Raw genomic sequence first — 20,679 nt, forward strand, 5'->3', positions numbered from 1 at the left:
GTGTGTGTTCACCCATGTGCCACAGGCACATACATGGAAGTCAGAGGAGGTCAGAGGTTGGTTCTCCCTTTCCACCATGTGTTTACAGGGCTCAACCTCAGGCTGTCAGTCTTGGTGGCAGAGGTCTTAGGCAAGAGTTCTTAAACCTTAGTTTCACTCTCCTCCTCCTCCTCCTCCTCCTGTGGTCAGGGTAGCAGAGCTGCCATGGTAGCATGCCTGTCCTGTGGAGTTGACTGATACTGTCTGCTTAGCTGCCTCTGGCTCCATTGAACATCCTCATGTGCATCATTTTTTTCTTCCTTTTGAATGAAGTTGCAAGTTCTCCCAAGTAAGATAATTGAGTTAAATAGTAAGGGTGTTTTCATGGCTCTTTATAGTACCATGTGTCACCACCTAGAACACCTTCACACTGGAAGAAAGGAGGCATAGAAGAGATTTTACCCTTTGTGGAAAGGATGCCTCCTTACCTATAATAGCCATTTTCAGTACCAGTGGCCTAATATTTGGTTTTGGATGGTGAGTGGGTAAATTAATTGTGATACAGTTTAGCCAGTTTTTATATCAAACATTTATTGAGCACCCGTGTCCACCCAAACATATCCTAGGAACTTCACATTCTACCTCAGTGCCACCCTCCCAGGCAGATATGGTATAGATGGAGCATTTCAGAAGAATTAGGGAGCTTTGCTGCTATGGTCCAGTGAGGCCAAAGCTGAACTCCAAATAGGATGATGTAACTAACCATTTAGTGAACAGCAGAGTTGTATTTTCTAGCAAGGAAACCTGCTTTCCACGTGCGTATGGGGAGACAGACCATCGCCTAAGGCATTATGCTCAGTTTTAGGAAAAGCTAGAAGGAGTTTGGAGGTCATTTGCCCCAGTAGATCTTAAGCATTTGCATTGAGATGTCCAGAAAGTCTTGGACTTCTATCCCAGAGCTGACTATAAGGTATGCTTTAAAGGCCAAAACTGAGAACGTGACCCCGGTGACTGTCGGGCATCTTGCTAGTTCAGGGGTCATCAAGCCTCTTTTAGGAAAAGGTCCAGATAGCAAATATTTCAGGCTGTGGAGGGTTACCTAAGACATGTTGCATATTCTCCCATGTTTTGTAAGATAATATTCTTGTCTTGAGGATTATACAAAGTAGCCTGGCTAAAGTTGCTGAGCCTTGACTACCCCAAGCCCATTATTGTGTGTGGATAGGAAAATGAAGCCTTCACAAAGTGACGTGACTTGCCTCTGTGGTGCTGAGGACCAAGAAAAGAACCTGTTTTAAAACCCAAGTCATTTCCTCATCTCTGGTGCTACAGTTTCTAAAATCAAGACCTCTATGTTTCTGTTTGTACTGGGAATTGAATCCACAGTTTGTAAAAAGATAGACACGAATACAAGCAACCAGAACCCAAAGGCGTACTCCTGCCCAGAGTCTCTCTCCTGCTCTCCGCCCCTGCTGCTTTTGTTTCTGTTGGAACCTGAGTTGTTTCCATGCGCTGTCTGCCATCCCAGCTACTGGCTACTACAAGAGGCCTAGAAGTACAGAGATTGACTTTGAAGAAGAGTCTTTGCATTTTGTGTCAAAGGATTCATGGAAAGGAGGGTTATAAAAACATTTCGGTGATGCTGAAGAGACTGTCATCCCAATGAGGTACTAGCTGCCTCGTCACTAAGAAGACTCATATTTAAATATTTGTCCTCCAAAATGAGTAAGACATTCTTAAACAGTTTAGGAACAGCTTGTCAGGAAACATTTCCCAGGTTACACACATCAAAGTTTTAAACTGATTTGTACCCAAAATAGATGAGGCCTTAGAGCAGTATTGTAAAGCATCCTTTTTTGATGCAGAATTTTATTTCACTCAGGCTGGTTTTGAACTCCTATGGAACCAAGACTGGCTTTGAACTCTTACTCTTCCTATATTTCACCTGCAATATGCTGAAATTACAGGCAAATTCCACTTAACCCAGCCACATAGCACAACCATTACCTCCCCAGAAGCACTAATGGCACAAAAGGCACTCTGTTTTCTTAGTAGCACATGTGGCACTGATGGAAGAGGAGTCTGCAGCAGTGGCATAAGCGCTTGCCATCCTGTCTCATAGACCCCCTTGCACCTGTCGTCAGTCATCATGATGCCGCTGCATTTCTCTACCCAAATAAGAACCAACCACTACACCTTGGACTGTTTTAGCTGTGCATATATGAGTTTCTCTCAGCAGCAACAACGTTCCGAGTGGCCTTTGGTTCCAAAGGACCTTGTGCAGCCACAGGGGTGTTGAGGATATGGGAATCACTACCCTGTAGGCCCTCTACTACCAGTGATAGCAATTTCAAGTCTTTTTGTGAAAAGGCAGGGCAAGCAATGCTGCCAGAGTCTTCTTGCCCTTCCCCCATTTCCACTTAATTGGTTTAAGGAGTGTAGTTATTGAGGTAGGCAGTCATATGCTTTCTTTAGTAATAATTAAGCCATTGAGGATCACCATAAGATCCAGCTGGTGAGCATGTAGACTCTTACTGGGAAAGTCTTACACCACAAGCCTCTTTCCCAGTTACCTCAAAGAGTCAAGCTTAGAGGACAGCATGTCCGTTCAATGTAGAGTTAGGGTATGCTCCTATTTATGTTCCACACTAGGTGCTCTGCTGTCTGTGAATTATGGGCCTTGTTCACTTCACTTTCCTTGTTGGCAGGAAAGAATTTTTATTTTTACTGTAATTGCCTCTGAGTCAGATGGCAGAAAGTGACTGGAGGCACTCATGCTTTGACATGTGAAAAGTATTCCTCTGAGTCATTGCTGGGTCACGCTAAACATTCATTTGGAAACAGTCTAATTTGGGGCAAAGTGGTTAAGAGAATGATGTAGTGCTGTTACCAGTGGTCTGTGGCTGTTAGAAGGAAAGTTTCTCACAGGTCCTTATGGCCTGACAGGGGGGAGCTGTCCAGTGTCAGGCCCAAGGCTGCCTGTGAACCTGTTGAATGTATCTTGGCCTATTGAAATGACTTTTCTTTTCATCTGATTATCATGAACTAACAACTAATATCCTAAGATTTAGCGAGGAATATGGTATAAATTGGTTTTTGGACTTTTCCCAGTATCATGCTATTAGTATGGGCCTGAAGTATAGCTGGGGGATAGAATGCTCATCTGCCACGCACGAAGCCTTAGATTCCATCCCAGTGCTATAAAAATCAAAACGAGAAAAAAAAAAGCACAAAGCAAGGCTTAGTATATGCCATCTGTATTGAGAGTGATTGATCACAGGTCATTCGTTAGTGGTCTCGGGGTCTCCTTCATACTTTACTTGCCTTTTCGAATGTCTTATATATAGCAAAGCCTTTGCTGGCCCTTGAGACTGAAGAATTGTGAAGCTTAAATTTGTCCCTGAGTTAGAGAGATGGCTTGGCACTTAGGGCTTGCTGCTCTTGGGGAGGATGAGTTCAGTTCTTAGCACACGAGTGGGCTAACTTCACAACCACCTCTGACTCTTGAGGCTGAGATCTAGGACCCTCTCCCAGCCTTTGCACCTCCCTGCACACATGTGCATATACACATAAATAAAAGTAGAATAAATCTTTTCAACAGTATTATTGATAAACAACAAAAAAAAACTTTGGAAAAATGATTGTTATAGTATATAAGATAGCCAGAGCTAGCCAGTCACGTGACACATGCCTTTAATCCCAGCACTTGGGATGCAGAGGCAGGCACATCACTGTGAGTTGGAGACCAGCCTGGTCTACAAAAGTGAGCCTAGGGCAGCCAGGGCTGTTACACAGAAAAACCTAAAATAAATAAACAAACAAACAAAAAAGATAGCAGGATCTGTGTCCACTCCTTAGATAGTCCCAGAGTCCATGATTGAGTATTTTAAAGCAACATTCATTCTTAAAAATAAGGTAGAATTCTCTGTTTAATTCAAACTGATATTAGAGGACCTGGTATTGTTTAGGTTCAGTTTAAAAGTCTTTCTTTTCTATTAAAGAGCTGTGTATGGAGAGCTGCCATTGAAATCCAGCTTTGATCATTAATTTATAGTTTCTGAGGGTAAAATGATATCTAACATGGAGTACGTTGATGTGGTGTATATGGAATTCTATGAAAGTAAAATTAGCTAGTAATAGTTTATTACTTATATAACTTGTGTGCCAATCATTTAGGGAGAAAATATTTGCATTTTAAGGCCACATTTAACAATATTGAGATCATATTCGGTAGCAGATACTCTTTTGAAATGTTATAGGACTTAACTACTGTTTAATAATTAAAGCTTTCTTGCAATCAGTGAACATAGAGGTAGACAGAGAAGAGACGATGAACAAGGCAAGGTTGGGTGGCTCCTTTTTTCTAGGATGTGTTTCTGCTGTCTTGCACTGAGCATTTGGGGAAGTGCTCTGTCTTTACTTTCTTGGCTATAGTGTGGCTTTGCCCAGGTCTCCTTAAACTGCATGTGTCAAGATATCATATAAAAATGTAGCTTTCTTAGTAGTCTAGAGAAATCACTCTTGTATGTAAGTGAACGTCTCCCTTAATTAGAGATTTTTTTGCTTGAGTTTCCTTGAAGACTCAGTTCTACTTTCTCCTTTGCCTCTAGGATTTGAGAAACCTGAGGTTCGCATTGAAGCAAGAAGGCCACAGCAGAAGAGATATGTTTGAGATCCTCACAAAATATGCCTTTCCTCTGGCACACAACCTGGTAAAGTCTGGGGCTTGCCTAAGCATTGGGATGCTCTGAAGTGTCTCCTCTGTGAAAACTGCCTGTGAATTGGACTTCTCTTTCTTGGACTCACTGCTTTGCATGTACTGGCATAACACATTTTAAATATGATTTGCTCAGTTCCAGAAGAGCCCGTCTGCTAGTGTGCATGAGCCTAGACCTCTTGTGCTCTCCTGCCATGAGTGTGCTTTTTAAAACGTAGTCAGTGATAGTGAGAGGGATAAGATGGCTTATTACAGTACTTTTAAGTCTTCTCAGAATTCACTGCTGTTCACTTTGGTGCTAACAAGCTATGTGAGTCAGACTTTTGTAGCACCAGTTAAAAATGGGAACAGATCTACTGATCCTAAAGCCAATTTAAACAAATACACACTTCTCCCTCTTCTCACCTCTCTCTTCCTCCCTGTCTTTCTCTTGTTTTCTCTTTCTTCCTCTGTCTCTCCCTGTGTGTCTCTGTCTCTGTCTGTTTCTGCCTCTGTCTCTCCCTGTGTGTCTCTGTCTCTGTCTGTTTCTGCCTCTGTCTCTCCCTGTGTGTCTCTGTCTCTGTCTGTTTCTGCCTCTGTCTCTCCCTGCACTCTTCTTCCTTTCCTCCCATGAGGCAGGAGATCGTGTATCTCAGGCTGGCTACAAACTCTATGAAGGCACGATTACCTTGAGCTTCTGGTACTCCTGCTTCCCCCTCACTGAGATTGCCAGCATGTGCCACCATGGCTGGTTTATGTGGCGCTTGGATGGAAGCCAGGGCTATATGCATGCCAAGTATGCACACCACTGACTTGACCTGCGTTTGCTAGGTCAACCTGAAACTTACGCTCCTATTACCTTCACCACCTGAGTACATGAATGGCAAATGTGTGTATGCCACCAGGCCCAACTTCTTTTCCTACTGTCATGCCTTGCTGACATCTCCTTGCCCCTATTTTTGTCCTCTGCATTGCTTTCAACAAACTTAGAGGTGAACATCCATTAAAGGGAGAACAAGGAAAAGAAATAACTCTTTAGAAATATATAGTTTCATTAATTAGTTACGATTTTGAAGAAAGGTCTTATGTAGCTCAGGCTAGCCTAAAACTCACTATGTAGGTGAGGGTAACTTTGAACTTTTACTCCTCCTGCCTCTACCTCCCCAGTATTGGTTTTAGAGTGTCGAGTTTATGTGGCATTGAGAATGAAACCTAGGGTGTCATGCAAGCTAGGGTAGCATTCTCCAAATTGAGCTGCACTTCCAAATGGTTTTGTTGAGTGTAGAAGATAACTAAACTGTACACCAGGCAGAGTGTGATTGGTCATGCCAGAAAACTCTATTCTATTTTCTTTCTTTTTGTGGTTTTTATTGTCATGGTAGACAGTCGTTATTGTTTTAATAAGGATGTAAGGGTTTTGGAGGTTTCGTTTCTTTGTTTGTTTTTTCTCCTAGTGAGAAAAGGCTTCCGTCTCTCTGGATCAGTGTCAGCAGTTGTTTGAGTCACAGGAAGGGAGAAGCTATTAGGAGGATCTAATGAGTGCTTCATGCTCTTATGTTGATGCAGATGAAAATTTGATGTGTTTTGGGAATAATTCAAATAAGATTTTAAAAGTGTTTCTTTATAAATATTTTAAACTTTTTATGGTGAAAAGTTTGTAGGAATAGATCTTTTATTTTTTTGTGTTTTTTAATATATTTTATTAATTTATTCATATTACATCTTAATTGGTTTTTTCTTTTTTTATTTTATTAATTTATTCATATTACATCTCGATTGTTAGCCCTTCCCCTGTTTCCTCCCATTCTTCTCTCCCTCCCATTTCTCTTCTTCTCCCCTCCCCTGTGTCTGTGACTGAAGGAGACCTCCTCCCCCTATATGTGCTCTTAGAATATCAAGTCTTTTCTTGGTAACTTGCTATCCTTCCTCTGAGTGCCACCAGGTCTCCCCATCCAGGGGACATGGTCAGAAAAAGGACACCAGAGTTCGTGTGAGAGTCAAATCTCACTCTCCACTCCATGGTGGAGAATATCCTGTTCGTTGGCTAGGTCTTGGTAGGGGTTCGAAGCTTACTGCCTATATTCTCCTTGGCTGGTGCCTTAGTTTGAGGAGGACCCCAGGATCCAGATCTGCCTGTCATAAAGTTCTTCTTGTAGGTTTCCAGGACCCTGTGGGTCCTACTATTTCCCCTTTCTTCCATGCTACTCTTGCCTAAAGTCTCAATCGGATGTCCTCTCCTCTGACCCACTTTCTTGGTAAGTAAAGATTTTCATGATACGTATCCCTTGGACTAGTGTTTTGATATAAGTGAGTATATACTGTTTGTCTCTCTTTGCTTCTGGGTGAACTCACTCATTATGATAATTTCTAGATCAATCCATTTGTCCACAAATTTTGGGAATTCCTCGTTTTTAATAGCTGAGTAGTATTCCATCGTGTAAATATACCACAGTTTCTTAGTCCATTCTTCTACTGAGGGACACTTAGGCTGTTTCCATGTTCTGGCTGTTATGTATAGAGCAGCTATGAACATGGTTGAGCATATGTCCCTGTTATGTGGTAGGGCATTTTCTGGGTATATTCCAAGGAGTGGGATGGCTGGGTCTTGAGGAAGCCCTATTCCCATTTTTCTGAGAAAGCGCCAGATAGCTTTCCAAAGTGGTTGTACTAGTTTGCATTCCCACCAGCAATGAAGGAGTGTTCCTCTCTCTCCACATCCTCGCCAACATGTGGTGGTGTCATTTGAGTTTTTGATCTTAGCCATTCTGATGGGTGTAAGATGGAATCTCAGTGTCGTTTTGATTTGCATTTCTCTGATGACTAACGAGGACGAGCATTTCTTTAAGTGTTTCTCGGCCATTTGATATTCCTCTGTTGAGAATTCTCTTTTAAGTTCCAAGCCCCATTTCACGAAAAAGATCCTCCGGAGGAATACATCTTTTAAACATATGAATGTGAGAATGAATTTATCATGTTTTAGTCAGGGAACATGTTGTCTTATTAGAGATTTAAAGAGTGGCTCACAAGCATGTTTGAGAACTCTAAGGGCCTAGTCCATCTTCCTTCATAAGCTTGAGCTGCCAGCTTTCTCCTTTTCCTGACATTGTCTGTGTCTTTTAAAGTTTCTTCCCTTAGAAAAGTAGTCAAGTGGTAGCTTTCCTTTCAAGCTACTCATCTCTCACTTGAATGCCAAACTTCTAGAAAAAATATTTTAACCTATTTTCATGAACTTCACTTACTCACTCTCTCATTTACTCACTTGCTTGCTTGCTCACTCACTCACCTACTCACTTACTCACTCACTCACTCACTCACTCACTCACTCACTTACTCACTCATTCATTTATTACTCTAGCCCATCCAGAATCAAACTTTATTTCCAGTTCCTTTGTGAAGCTGGTAATGCTGTGTTAATTGTCAACTTGACAGAATTTAAGATAACCTGGGAAACAAATCTCTGCAAACACCTCTGGGGACTATCTAGATTAGTGCCTCAGAGGGATATTTTAAATAACAAATTTGTAATTTTGAAATTATAATATAATTATATTTATAATTATATCATTTCTTGCTCTTACCGTTTCCTCTCCCCAAGCCCTCCTATACACCCCAGCCCCTTGTTCACTCTCTCTTCCAAGCTCATGCTCCCTATTTCTTTAGTTCTTTTCACAGAAACACATTGTGTGTGTGTGTGTGTGTGTGTGTATTTTTCCTTAATACATAAATACAACCTGCTCAGTGAATAATTATTACCTGTATGTATATGATCTCAGGATTGACCATATGATAAAATTAGGAAGTTCTTCCCTGGGAAGACACTTCTCCCACTCTCAGCATTTCCTACTCACCCATAACTTTTGTTTAGGGTTAAGGCCCTGTGAGCATTCCTATTTCTATGTTAACATGACCATTAGTGTCATCCTTGTTCAGGTCTTGTTTGGGCAGCCATGTTGATGAAACTTTATAGGTATAGATTCTCTTTCATTTGCTGGAGACACAATTTTACAAGAAACTTTCTGTTCCTCTGGCTCTTAAAATCTTTCTGTTTCTTCTTCCCAAATGAGCCCTGAGCTATAGGTTCAGGAATTGTGTTGTAAATATATCTGTTCGAACTGGCTATCACATAGTCTCTTGTTCTCTGCATTTTTACCACTTGTGGTTTTCTACAATGCATCTGTTGCCAAGAGAAGTTTCTTTAATAAGAGGGGAAACTACACCTCTATGTGGGTATAACAATAAATATACAGAATGTGCTTATGAATTATATGTTGATTTAGAAAGTGGAAGTTATAGGCTTTCCTTGAAGATCCATGACTTGTGTGGCCCTGGATTGTTGGTTACGTTTCCAGTTCCAACCAGGATTTCTTTCTTGTTGAGCAGGTCTTAAGTCTAACTTGAGTGCTTTGGTTATCACCGAAATATAGGAACCATTATTGCACCTAAAAGTTACTGCGCCACCCTGCTTGTTGTTCTGGTTCATAGGTGTGGCTCATAGCCAGGTAGGACTACTGGTGGCCTCCCTCCCTTGGAAGTTTACATGTGTAAGGGATTATTTTGATCAGATTAATCGTGGGAAGATCCACTCTAAAAGTGGGCAGCGCCATTCCCTGAGCATGGGTCCTAGACGGCATAAAAAGGAGAAGGCTAGTTGAGTGTAAGCATTGCTTTGTTCTCTGCTTTCTGACTGTGAATGTGGATGCCAACTGTCTCCAGATCCTACTGCTGTGACTTCTTTGCAATAATGGACTGTGCCTGTTGACTGTAAGCCAAAATAAACCCTTTATCCTTTGCGTTGCTTTTGTCTGGATATTTTATCAGGATGATAGAAAACTGCTCGTTTACATATAATTTGACCTCTTACTGGCCAAATGTGTCATCTGATTTCTATCTGCATTTGATTGCCTGCATCTCTTACCTCCTTGTATCAGCTATTGTGTTCTTGTACCATCTTGACCTTTCCTCCTCCCTCTTTACGGCCCATCAATATGAACATTTTGTCAGTGTTCCACCCTTAGCTTTCAGTTCCCTTATATTATGAGCTTTACCGTGCTGATTTCATCTATTTCTATAAATGGCGTTGTCACTACTGTGTACATGTCTCTAAGTGTATCCCTGACACTGCCGTGGAGTGAGTCTTACCTCCCTCATCCTCAAGAACTCCCTTCCATATGTCTGAGTGCTTTACAAATCTGCTGGTACCCCCAATTTCTCTGCACTTCTGTTTTTTCTTTGGGTCCTGCAAGCTTGAGGATCCTGAGTTCCTCATGCTCGGTAACCCGAAGTCATCCTTTTTTTTTCACTTTTCTCCTGACTTTCCTCTTATAATCACATCAGTTGCATCTCCAGTACTCAACTATTTTTCCCGGTTTCTATTTGTTCTTCCTCATTTAAAACATACTTCCCAATTGGTTCCCCCTCTTTCAGTATCTTATTCTTCCATTTTCCCCCTGTACAGTGCTGTTGTCTCTGGTGCTTTTTTGTTTTGAATTTAAATACAACTAGGCCTCTGGGCATGGCAGCACATGACTTTAACCCGATGCTTAGGAGACAGAAGCAGGGTGTCTCTGTGAATTCAGTGTCACCCTAGTCTACATAGCAAGCTCCAGGTCAGCCAAGGCTACATAGTGAGACCCTCTCTCAAAAAAGCACAATTATGCCGCTGTCCCACAAAACACTCAGGGTTTCATCATAGATCGCATCCTATACTCTAACCATGAAGCCTGCATCTAGCCCTCTAGCCTATGCTGTTTCATACATTCCTGGTGTCTAATGCCTGTCATCTTTTAGCATCTTAGTCTGAGTTGTTTTCCCATGCCATGGATGGTTCCCTTCAAGAATCCATCTTCTGTTTCATTGTTAGGTCCCTCTCTTGGAGTATATACCACAGCTTCCTTATGTGATAATTATTTTGTAATTTTCTTTACCAGCCCTTCCTGTCCATTATTCTGTGAGCTTATCAGGGCAGGCATCACCCTTTATCTCTGTAGCCTCAGTATAGTGGCTTCTGTACAGGAAGGTTTTTGTTTGTTTTGGGGAAGTGCTGGCTGAGGATGCAACACAGCTAGGCAGGCAGTCTACCACTGAGCTACATCCCCAGTTCACATATGTGAGTGTTATAATGACAGGATTTTAGTTAAACTGTTTCATTAAAATGTAGTGAGAAAAATTATTATATGGAAATGAGCAGACTAGATCTTTCTATCAGGACACAGAACCCTGTGTCTGTCCCTAGAGGAAGGCATCCACAGAAATTTTGATTACTCCAGGTTGTGGTACTTGGATATGTTTTTTGTGTCTATGCTGGAAATCTGCGTTACTTTCCTTGAGACATCAGCAATGTTGTACACTAGGGGAGAATGTAAGTGCTGACAATTGTTTTTCAAATCTGTAAATCAGTCACCGAAATAAACAGATCCAGTGTTGGTACTGCTTTCCTAAGTTGAGTTTATTTCTGAGTCCTGTGTAATCAGGTAACAACCAGGGAAGTTGAGAACTAGTGCAGGATGGATGATACGAGAGTCTAGTGGAGATGACATGGCAAATGCGTGTGGCTCCAATATAGGTAGTTTACGTTCAGTTGTGCAAGAGAAATGCAGAGGAAATTCATGAGGTTGGAGGCTCTCAGGAAGGAGATTGGAGGAACCTGTGTGGCATTGGGCCTTAAAGGATGAATTTAGTTTCTAGTGGGTCAGGAAAATGGAGGAAGTGGGATTTCAGGCTACAGGCAAGACCTGGCCCTCAATACAGAAGGAAAGATGGCAACATTTCAAGGTTTTAAAGATGAAGTTAGGGTCACTTATGAGATCTAAAAGATCTTAGGTTATCTGGTGGAGGCTAATGTTAGTGTGGAGAGCTTATGCCCCAGGAAGTAACAGAGGCATGTTGAAGTTTCAAAAGAAATGGTCATAGAGTGAAGACAGCACCAGCCAGTACAGATAGGAGAACCAAAGACTTGGTCCAGAGAACCACAGGCCCTAAACCAGGACCCAGGTAGGAAGAGACTCCACAGATTTAGGTAGTAATTTGGTCAGAAAGGGTGGTGAAAGAGAAGAAAGAAAAAAAGGAAAGTAGGCATAACAGCCATATGCTGGGAAGAACATTTTACCCTTTAAAATGTGAGAAAGGTGAGTGAATGTATCTTTGGACAGAGAAAAGTAAAAATGCCATCCCTTAGTACAGGAGACAGAGAGGATCCTTTCTAGACCTGGATCATGGAGAAGGCAAGAAGTTAAGAGTTTAAGCCCCCACTTGTAAGGAAAACTTTAGAAAGGAAAGGGGACGATAATTTCTGTAAGATGGGAGAGCAACAAAAGTTTCCAAACTGCCACAGTGGGGATGCCCAAGGGAGCCCAAAAGACTTCCTGGCAGCATAATCTAGATATAATTGCGTTGAACATAAAAGGGCTCCTACGTGAAAAACATTATTTTGTGAATATATGTGAAACTGCTAAAGTAGTGTGGATTATCTCAGTGATTTTTGTTGCTATTTGAACTCTGAGATAAATTTGTCATTGAATGCAAGAAATGATGTCTGGAGGCCAGGAAACCTGGGCTGCAAGGGCACTCATGGGATGAATGGACTGTGAGTGGCTGTTCTTATTTAGACTGCCTCTGCGGTGCTCACCTGCCTTCTGAGCCATTACTGTTTTCACCACTCAGTGTGTTCAAGTGAGGACTTAATCTTTGAATTGAACTTGAGGTATTATAGCAGCAAAGAGTCCACCTCAAACCATTAACTTGATTGTCTCAGCCCAGTACTGTGTGCATGGCTTTTAGGTGACATTTTCTGCTTTAGCCGAAATACTTTTTGTTTGATCTTTGCTTTTCAAACACCAGAAATTCTCACAAATTGCATGTAACTCAGCACCAGTTTTAGGTAAGTGATACGTCTTTGCAAGAATAAGAATTGCTCTAATCCTCTGACACCATGACAGTTTATCTGAAGAGAGAAACCAGAGTCCTTCACCTGTGTGCAAAGCATGCAACGCTACAGAAAGCAAGATAACAAAGTACGCCAGTGGCAAAGTTCAGTCATTGATGTCCTTGACTTTTTGGTCATTTTGTAGTTAAATGTGGCAATCAGAAATAATATAATTTTAGATGACACTTTCTTAAAGCATCAGTTCCAACCTAACCTATTAGTGAGCCATAAATCAGCATGTCTCTTTAAATGAAAGAGACTAGAAAACACGAAGAGCATAACAGAATAGGGGTATAGTTTGCTGAGCTGTTTCTTCTAAGGGGGTATACATGTGGGGGGTGCTGGGTCATGGTGTTACAATTGACTCCTTACTTATAATCATGGCCCAGAAAGTGTGCAAGGCACTGTTTAGATTTGAAGCATAAGGATCAGGCGCAATGCTCCCAGCATCCAATGATGCAGAGATGTATGAGGGGACTTAATTGCAGAGCCCCTCCAGTGTGCTACTGCTAGCATAGGCCGTGAGTTCAGTGACCTCTGGCAGAGTGAGGCTCGGTAAATTTCCTGCATAGAAACTTTGGAAGTCACATAATATTTATGTGCTTCAGTGTTCTCATCTGCAACAGGGATAATAACAGTTCCTACCCCATAGAGTTTTTGTGAGGATTCAATGTAAAGTGCTTATAACACTGCCTGACACTCAGTAAGTGCCCAATAAATGCCAGCTGTTCTGTTATTAGCCAACCATTTTCCCAGCAGGTGTAAGAAATAAGGATGACTACTACAACTCCCCACAGACTATTAATAAAGGAATTGTGATAGTGTGTGGGAAACTTTAAGCCCTTAGTAGTATTATTAACAAGCCATGGGTTGTACTTTGATAAAGGACTCAGTAGAAGTCTCCAGAGTAGTAAATCCAGAAAGCATCCTAACCAGCAGTGCAAACTAGGAGGAGTGATGCTCTGGTATGAGAGGAATCCTTCAAACACTGAGTCCCATCCTTCTCTTGCTGCTCTTTTCAGCCCACGCAGACTTAACTGCTTTTAGGGAAACATGGCTCATTCCTATTTGTGTTTGCACTTCCCACGTCTTGGCTAAGAACTACAGTATTTCCTTCTCATTCCTCTGTAAGGTGATGAACAGTCATAAAGGTGCTACTTTTGTTTTCATCTGGGAACATGGCACATCTGACCTTATGTATCTGTCAGGGGTAAAGGGGTATGGGGGTAAGGGGACTTGCATGGTCTGCCTCACATTTCAGGAGCAAAGCAACTAACTGGCTTGCCCAGCCTTCACGGTGATGGGAGCAATGTCGCTAACAGCACCTCCTTGACATTGGCAGCCATTAGTCTCCTTTGGTTTTTATAGTAGCTGCTTCTTATTTCTTCTTGCCTAGCTTTTTCTAAGTATGCATTTCTATTTTTAACTAACACACAGTAATGTATGTTCTTGTGGCACCAGAGGGGTATTCTACTTCATATGCACAATGAGTGATATGAGATTTGGGTCTTATTGTGTGGGGGGGGGATCTGGCTTTGAGGAGATCAAACCCCGTCATGTGACTTGAGTCCTGGACCATTTACCTGTGTTCCCTTGTGCTCAACTCTAAATGTGCTGGCTTAAGAGAATAATTATGTAAGAATTAGTGAAGTGAATTATGCACATACTCTTTTTGGTCATTTGAGACGTATAAATGAGCCTGTGAATAGAGAATCCAGGGGGAGTTTTATTCTCCGCCTTTGTTATTCATCTCAGCAATGGAGAAATATTCTAAATTGTATTAAAATTTTAAATGAGATAAAGATTTAGAGGATTCTTCCTTTTTAGGTTGATTATAGAATCAACAAATACAAGGAAGTAGTGTTTTGAGATCAGAATTGAAATGAGAAGTCCCTATACATACACCCCTGCTTTGGCTTACATATGGCTTAAGTACTATAAAGTATATCTTTCTTGAATATTCTGTTTCTTTTTGGCCAAGAATTTTTTCCCGGGCTTTGTGTGGTGGCACATGCCTGTAATCCCAGCACTCAGGGAGGCAGAGTCAGGCAGATCTCTATGAGTTCAAAGGCAGCCTGGTCAAAAAGCCAGTCCAGGACAACCAGGGCTACAGAGAACCACCCTGTCTTGAAAAACCAAAAAAAGGAAAAACCAAAGAGAGGAAGGGAGGGAGGGAGGGATGGATGAGAGAGAGAGAGAGAGAGAGAGAGAGAGAGAGAGAGAGAGAGACAGACAGACAGACAGACAGACAGACATGGAGATAGAGAATGAGAATGAATTATCCCTTTAATAAGCAGTAAAAAAAAATAGCTAATTGAAAACCTAACCATATTTTTCAATATTCTGTCTTACCTTCTCAAAAAATTAACCCTTCCTTTTCCTTTATCTCTCCCCTCCACTGTGGTCTTCCTCAAAGCCTTTGACCATGCTTCCTTTTTCTCAGCTCCTGGAATCAATGTCTCATCTAGATACCCTTCACTATTGCTGTGTGCTTCAAAAGCACTGAATTCCATGCCTGCCTATCCTTCATCAACATCCACTCCAGAACTCATAGCTACCACCCTGTAGTCCTGAAGTTACTCAGAACTATTCTAAAAATTGCACTAGACCATGCACAGTATAAAGCCTGGACTGGGAAGATGGTGAATCTGAGTTCAATCCCCAGACACTATATTTATAAAACAGAGTGCTGGCATACTCTCTAATCTATTTTAATTGGTTCTTATAGCTGTTCCTCCCTTCCAACCCTTATTCATTCCAACACCAGGGAGAAGAGAAAGAAGGTTAAGTGTGGAGAGGGGGCGTGGTTCTCTTTAGCTACTTCCTGCTGTTCAGGGTCGTTGGGTTCCTTGGGGCGAGTCCAATCCTCATTTCAGGACATCTCCACCTTCTTCTCTTGAAACAACAGCAGCAGCAGCAACCAGGAGCAGCAGCGGGGAGCAGCATCCACCTTCTCCGTCCTCAGATCTCCCACCCTGGGTTCTGGCATTTATTTTCTCTCAGAGTCCCCAGAATTAAACCATCTCCATTTGACAAAGATCAGAGGCCTCTCAGAGCCTGCACAAGGCAAATAGTCTGCTGCTGTGGACAGTCTGAAGCAGCCCCATATCCCACACCTGAGACTAAAACAGAACCATGTTTACATAGCATAACTGAGTTTTCAAAGACTCCAAAACTTCCAGTACAACTGAGCATGGTGGCGCTGTATGTTTATGACCCCATTGCTGAGGGGGTCAGTGCGAGTGACTCTGTCTCAAAAAGTAGGGTGGGAGGGGGATGTTGGATTTTATGGTTCAGAACACTTAAGTGGCACATCTGACTTAGTATCTGTCGAAGCAGGCAGGGATAAGGGGACTTGCAATGGCTGCTTCAGATTTCAGGAGCAAAGCAACTAACTGGCTTGCCCAGCCTTCACTGTGGCTGCTGTAGTAGCGTATTGCGCTCAAGGGCTCTTAACAAAACCCTGAGTTCAGTCCTTAGTACCCACATCAAATGACTCACTACTTACTGCCTGTTACTGCCACTTCAGGAAATCCTGTGTCCTCCTCTGGCGTCTGTGAGTACTGTGCCCACATATACACCTCCCCCAACATACACATATACATACACATAATTAAACAAAATAATGAAAGAGTGCGTGGCACCTAAGGAACAGCACCTAGGGTTTTCCTCTGTCACACAAGCATACACACACACACACACACACACACACACACACACACACAAACACACACACAGGCATGCACACACACACACAGACACACACATGCACATTAGGAGACTCTTGGGCTTTCCCTTTTACTCCACACCCCTTCCTCTCAAAGAGTATTTAGAAAATACATATAGAATATAAACCGTTTCAGACAGGAGTATGTCCTTTGATTGCTGGGATTCAGGCCAGGTAATTTCATCCATTTTACCTTCTACTTTAGCTACCTCTACATTTTATTTGTTGGGGTTTTCTTTCCATTGTGTGTTGGGGATTGTTTTGTTTTGTTTTATTATTGTGGAAGTTGATTTTCATTCTGTTTCAGACCTGTTTGGCCAATATTTATAATCTCTTCCCCTTCACTCACATTTTCCATACCATTTTTTATTTATTTAAGCACATTAAGTGTAATTTATAGTGGTGTCTGATTATTACAGTTAAAAGTCTCTGTGGATTATCTACAAAAGGGTGGTCTTTGAGTATGTTTCCTGCTGCATTTTCTGGTTACTACCTGGAACCTCCTTCTCTTTGGAATATTGCCTGTGGAAATACTCTTAACCTGGGATTGAAAGGGTTCTGGGTTTCTTCTGCCAAGCTCCTCAGACAGCTTGAGAAGATTATAAATTCATTTCAAGTGCATGGTAGGCTGGCCTGTGACTGGAGAGCCTCTGGATAGTCAGTGGTAGAGGTAGGTTTTCTTCTTTGTTCAGCACCAGTAATTCCTGCTCATGTTCTTTTAGAACCCAAAAGAGCTCATTTCCCATGTATCCATTACTTACATGGTAGCATTTTGAAGTGCAGGTTTCCTTGAAGGTTTCTAAGAACCATCTTGGGTGGGCCCACAGCTTCATTTCCCATCTCCCAGACTCCAAGAGGCCATGGAAACTATTTCATTATGTTCTGTGATCCTGTTTGTGGCTAGTTTGGGACTTCTATGCATTTATTCCTCTCTCACAGGTTCATCGGTACATTGAAAAAAATACTGTTTCTATTGTATATAATACTCTTTGGTGCATTGAGCGAAAGTCTCATCCCATTGTCCAAGCACATCTAACCTATGGCCTGTGCACAGCACATGGCCAAACATAGTTGTAAATGTAGCCCAGCACAGAACTGGAAGCTTCCTTAAGCATGTTAGGAGGAATTGGTTGTGAGATTTTGTGGTTTTGTGGCAACTCGATTGCACAGTTGGCAAGTGTGAACTTTGTAAATGACAACATTGTTTTGTAATGTCAAAGGTTTAGACATACCAGAGTATCACATTTCTAGATAATCTCCTTCTTGGCTTGAAATTTAACTTTTCCAGTACTTCTGAGACCTAAGTCCCCTGTTCTTTCTTCTTGATGCCTTTTTGTTTTGTTTTGTTTTGTTATAAATGTGAGTTTTCTGGAAAAGTCTGTTTTCTTCTCTTGCTTGCTGGACAATCTCTCTCTCACGTCCACCAAGATTGCTTATCTGAGTAGGATTTACAAGTATATAGCGTCATATTTTGCCTTAGAGTTGACATAGCCTTAAGGTCTTGTTTAAGATGGCTCTCTCAGCCTGGTGCATGTCTGTAATCCCAGCACTCTGGGAGGCGGAGACAGGTGGTGCACATCTTATAAAGAAGATGACTCTCTTATAATTCCCTCAAAATATACCCTCTGTTTGCCTTAGACATGCCTGATGTCATCTCCCTTCTCCCCTTGACTTGAACTTCAAGATCATAGGCATTTTCTTTGCTGCTTTATGATTATTAACCCTAAATGGTTCTCATTCCCAGCCTGACTTGGTTCAGGATTTCATTCCCTCTGTAGGAGGTGGGCTTTGGCTAGTTTTCTACCTCTGCACCAGGACTCCCTTTTGCCAGTTGATGCGTTCTGGATGCAGGCCATCCTGATTGTCTAGTGGCCTTGCTCTGCAAACTTTCTCTCTCCTCCACTGGGTGACCCCATCTCTGTATTTCTCTTTCCTCTCCTACACTCCTGCCGTCAGACTGAGGAATTTGCTAATGGCCATGTTTTCAACTCTGAAGTTGGCTACCATGTGGTCTTTTTATTACTGTCATTATTGTTATACTGTCCAAAGTCTTCTTATCCTTCCAGTATCCCTCAGATATCATCTCTATCTCCAAGAACGTCTGTCAGGGGGAAGGAACATAGCTTCTTGTGCTTGTACAGCACTTAGCCATCTACCTATCTCTGTTTAATTTTTTAAAAGCTGTTATATATTCTAGATTGAAAACCCAGAAAATATAAAACAGTTTTAAAAAATAGTTCTGTTCCTGTACACTTCACTGCCTTATCCCATACTTTCCTTAAAAACAGCCAGTGTATCATTCAGTGAATTATGTGCCCACCTAGTGCTGAGAGACCTTGAGTATCTCTTATCCAAAGTACTGGACCAAAAAAAAAAAATATTTCCAATGGTGGTGTTTTTAGGATTGTGGAACATTTCCACAGAGTTAATAGGCTAAACATTTATAACCTGAAATGCTCCAAAATGCAAAATATGTTAAGTATTTATGTTATAGTCAAAATGTTTTATGTTTGGAGCTTTGGGAATTTCTAGATTTCCAGATTAGGGATGCTCAACCTGCACAGGCTACTGACAGCCTTTGCCCCCTTTAGCCCTAGTGGTGTCATGCAGTATATATTCTCTATGTCTTGCTTTGTTTCCTCAATAGACATTCCATAATGAATGGCCTCCTTTACTCTGTCTAGAACTGCAGAGTGTGCTCTTGCTTTTACTATAATGTATTAAGTCTTTTCTTGATAGATGTTTGAAGGCTTCAATTTTGGCACAGTATAAATACTGTAGTGAATAGCCTTGCATATACATCATTCTGTATATATTCACATATATCTTAGTCTAATTGCTTTGAAGTAGAATAACTGCTTCTGCCAAATTCTACTTTATGGCCGATACACACTTATGCACTCTGGTTAAAGTGCCTGGTTTTAGCCTCTCATGCTTCTTTCCTCTTATGCTCTAAATTCATAGGATTATATGAGTCAGTCACAGATAATCCAGGATACCATCTCCTTGGTTTCCCTTTTGGTCTGTTTAAGTGCAGGCATTTCTTTCTTTCTTTCTTTCTTTCTTTCTTTCTTTCTTTCTTTTCTTTCTTTCTTTCTTTCTTTCTTTTGAGACTGCTTTGACACCCATTTATTTAATGCATGGAACATTAATGCAATAAAAGTTTCCTGTTAACATCTAAGTTTCACAGTGTATAGGTCTCTTCACTCCTATGATAGAGTTCTACTTTCACTGCACCTGTGAACTCTTAGCCCATTACAGGCTCAGTTTCCCCATATTTACCCATAGAAGGTAGTTTCCATCTTTGTAAATTGGTTTTTTTGTTTGTTTGTTTTTTATTTTATTTTTATCCATATACATTTATATTAACACATACATACAATAGATTACCTATGGCAAGAAGAGCCGTGACACAATCCGGAATTATATAGATGTTACATTCTTAGTGTTTTGGCTATTTGTATTTGACAGCCTTGAAGAAGACATCTTTCCTATCTTGGCACATCTAAATTTCTGAATGTAAATTAATCTCCATCACATATTGTCATTATCAACTCAGAACACCTATTGAGACCGAAAAACATCTTAACCCCTAAACAATTAAACTTCATTGTAGAACTAAGCTACCTGGTCTTCAACTCCCTCAGAGACTTGAGAAGGAGTAAACTTGATTACCTGAGTACACAGGGAGTGTAGGTTAGTAGCTTTCCAAATGAGAAGATGACAGAGACAGTTTTCTACCTGAATAGTCACCCAAAACTCTCTATAATGTTTGAGCATCATCTTCAGCCTTCTGGCCCAATATATCTGTCAGACATGTTTGTGAGGCAGGAGCTATGGAGGACTTGCTTACCCTGTCTTGGCAGAGTTTGGCCGTCAACTCTGCCTGCGTCCAAGTTTGCCCTTCTTTTAGGCAGAAATCTGTCTGTGGTAGAAATGAGGAACTTTGGCCTGGTAGCTTGTTTGCCACATTTGAAGCCATCTCCATAAGGAGGTTCTTTGATGCTCATCATCTTCTTTCAGGTAGGCTGGGTGTTGCCAGGAGTTAACCTGTCTCATTTTCAATGAATCTTTAAAGTAATAAAGAGATTTTTAAATACCATATTCTGCATGTCTCTGGGGTTTTTGAAAACCTCATCTTTCTACATCTATCTACTGTGCCTAAGATGTATATTCCTGTGATAAAAGTAGACTAGCAATTGACATGACCATGATTTAATCTACTAACATTTTTTTTTTGTTTTTTTGTTTTTGTTTTGTTTTGTTTTGTTTTTGAGACAGGGTTTTCTTATGTGGCCTTGGCAGTCCTGGACACGCTTTGTAGACCAGACTGACCTTGAAATCACAGCAATCCAC

The 20,679-nt window shown here is 41.3% G+C and overlaps 1 protein-coding gene across 2 annotated transcripts in view; it reads left to right on the forward strand.

Moving 5' to 3' along the window:
* Positions 1-20,679, forward strand: part of Mtm1 (myotubularin 1) — a 117,389-nt gene that overhangs the window by 44,163 nt on the left and 52,547 nt on the right. For both annotated transcript variants that reach the window (XM_051142567.1, XM_051142568.1), the window contains one exon: positions 4,590-4,691. In XM_051142567.1, the coding sequence (XP_050998524.1) occupies positions 4,590-4,691 (102 nt within the window). The remainder of the gene's footprint in view (positions 1-4,589; positions 4,692-20,679) is intronic.

The sequence above is a fragment of the Acomys russatus genome, chromosome X, assembly GCF_903995435.1.
Source record: "Acomys russatus chromosome X, mAcoRus1.1, whole genome shotgun sequence".
In the NCBI taxonomy this organism is placed as follows: Eukaryota; Metazoa; Chordata; class Mammalia; order Rodentia; family Muridae; genus Acomys; species Acomys russatus.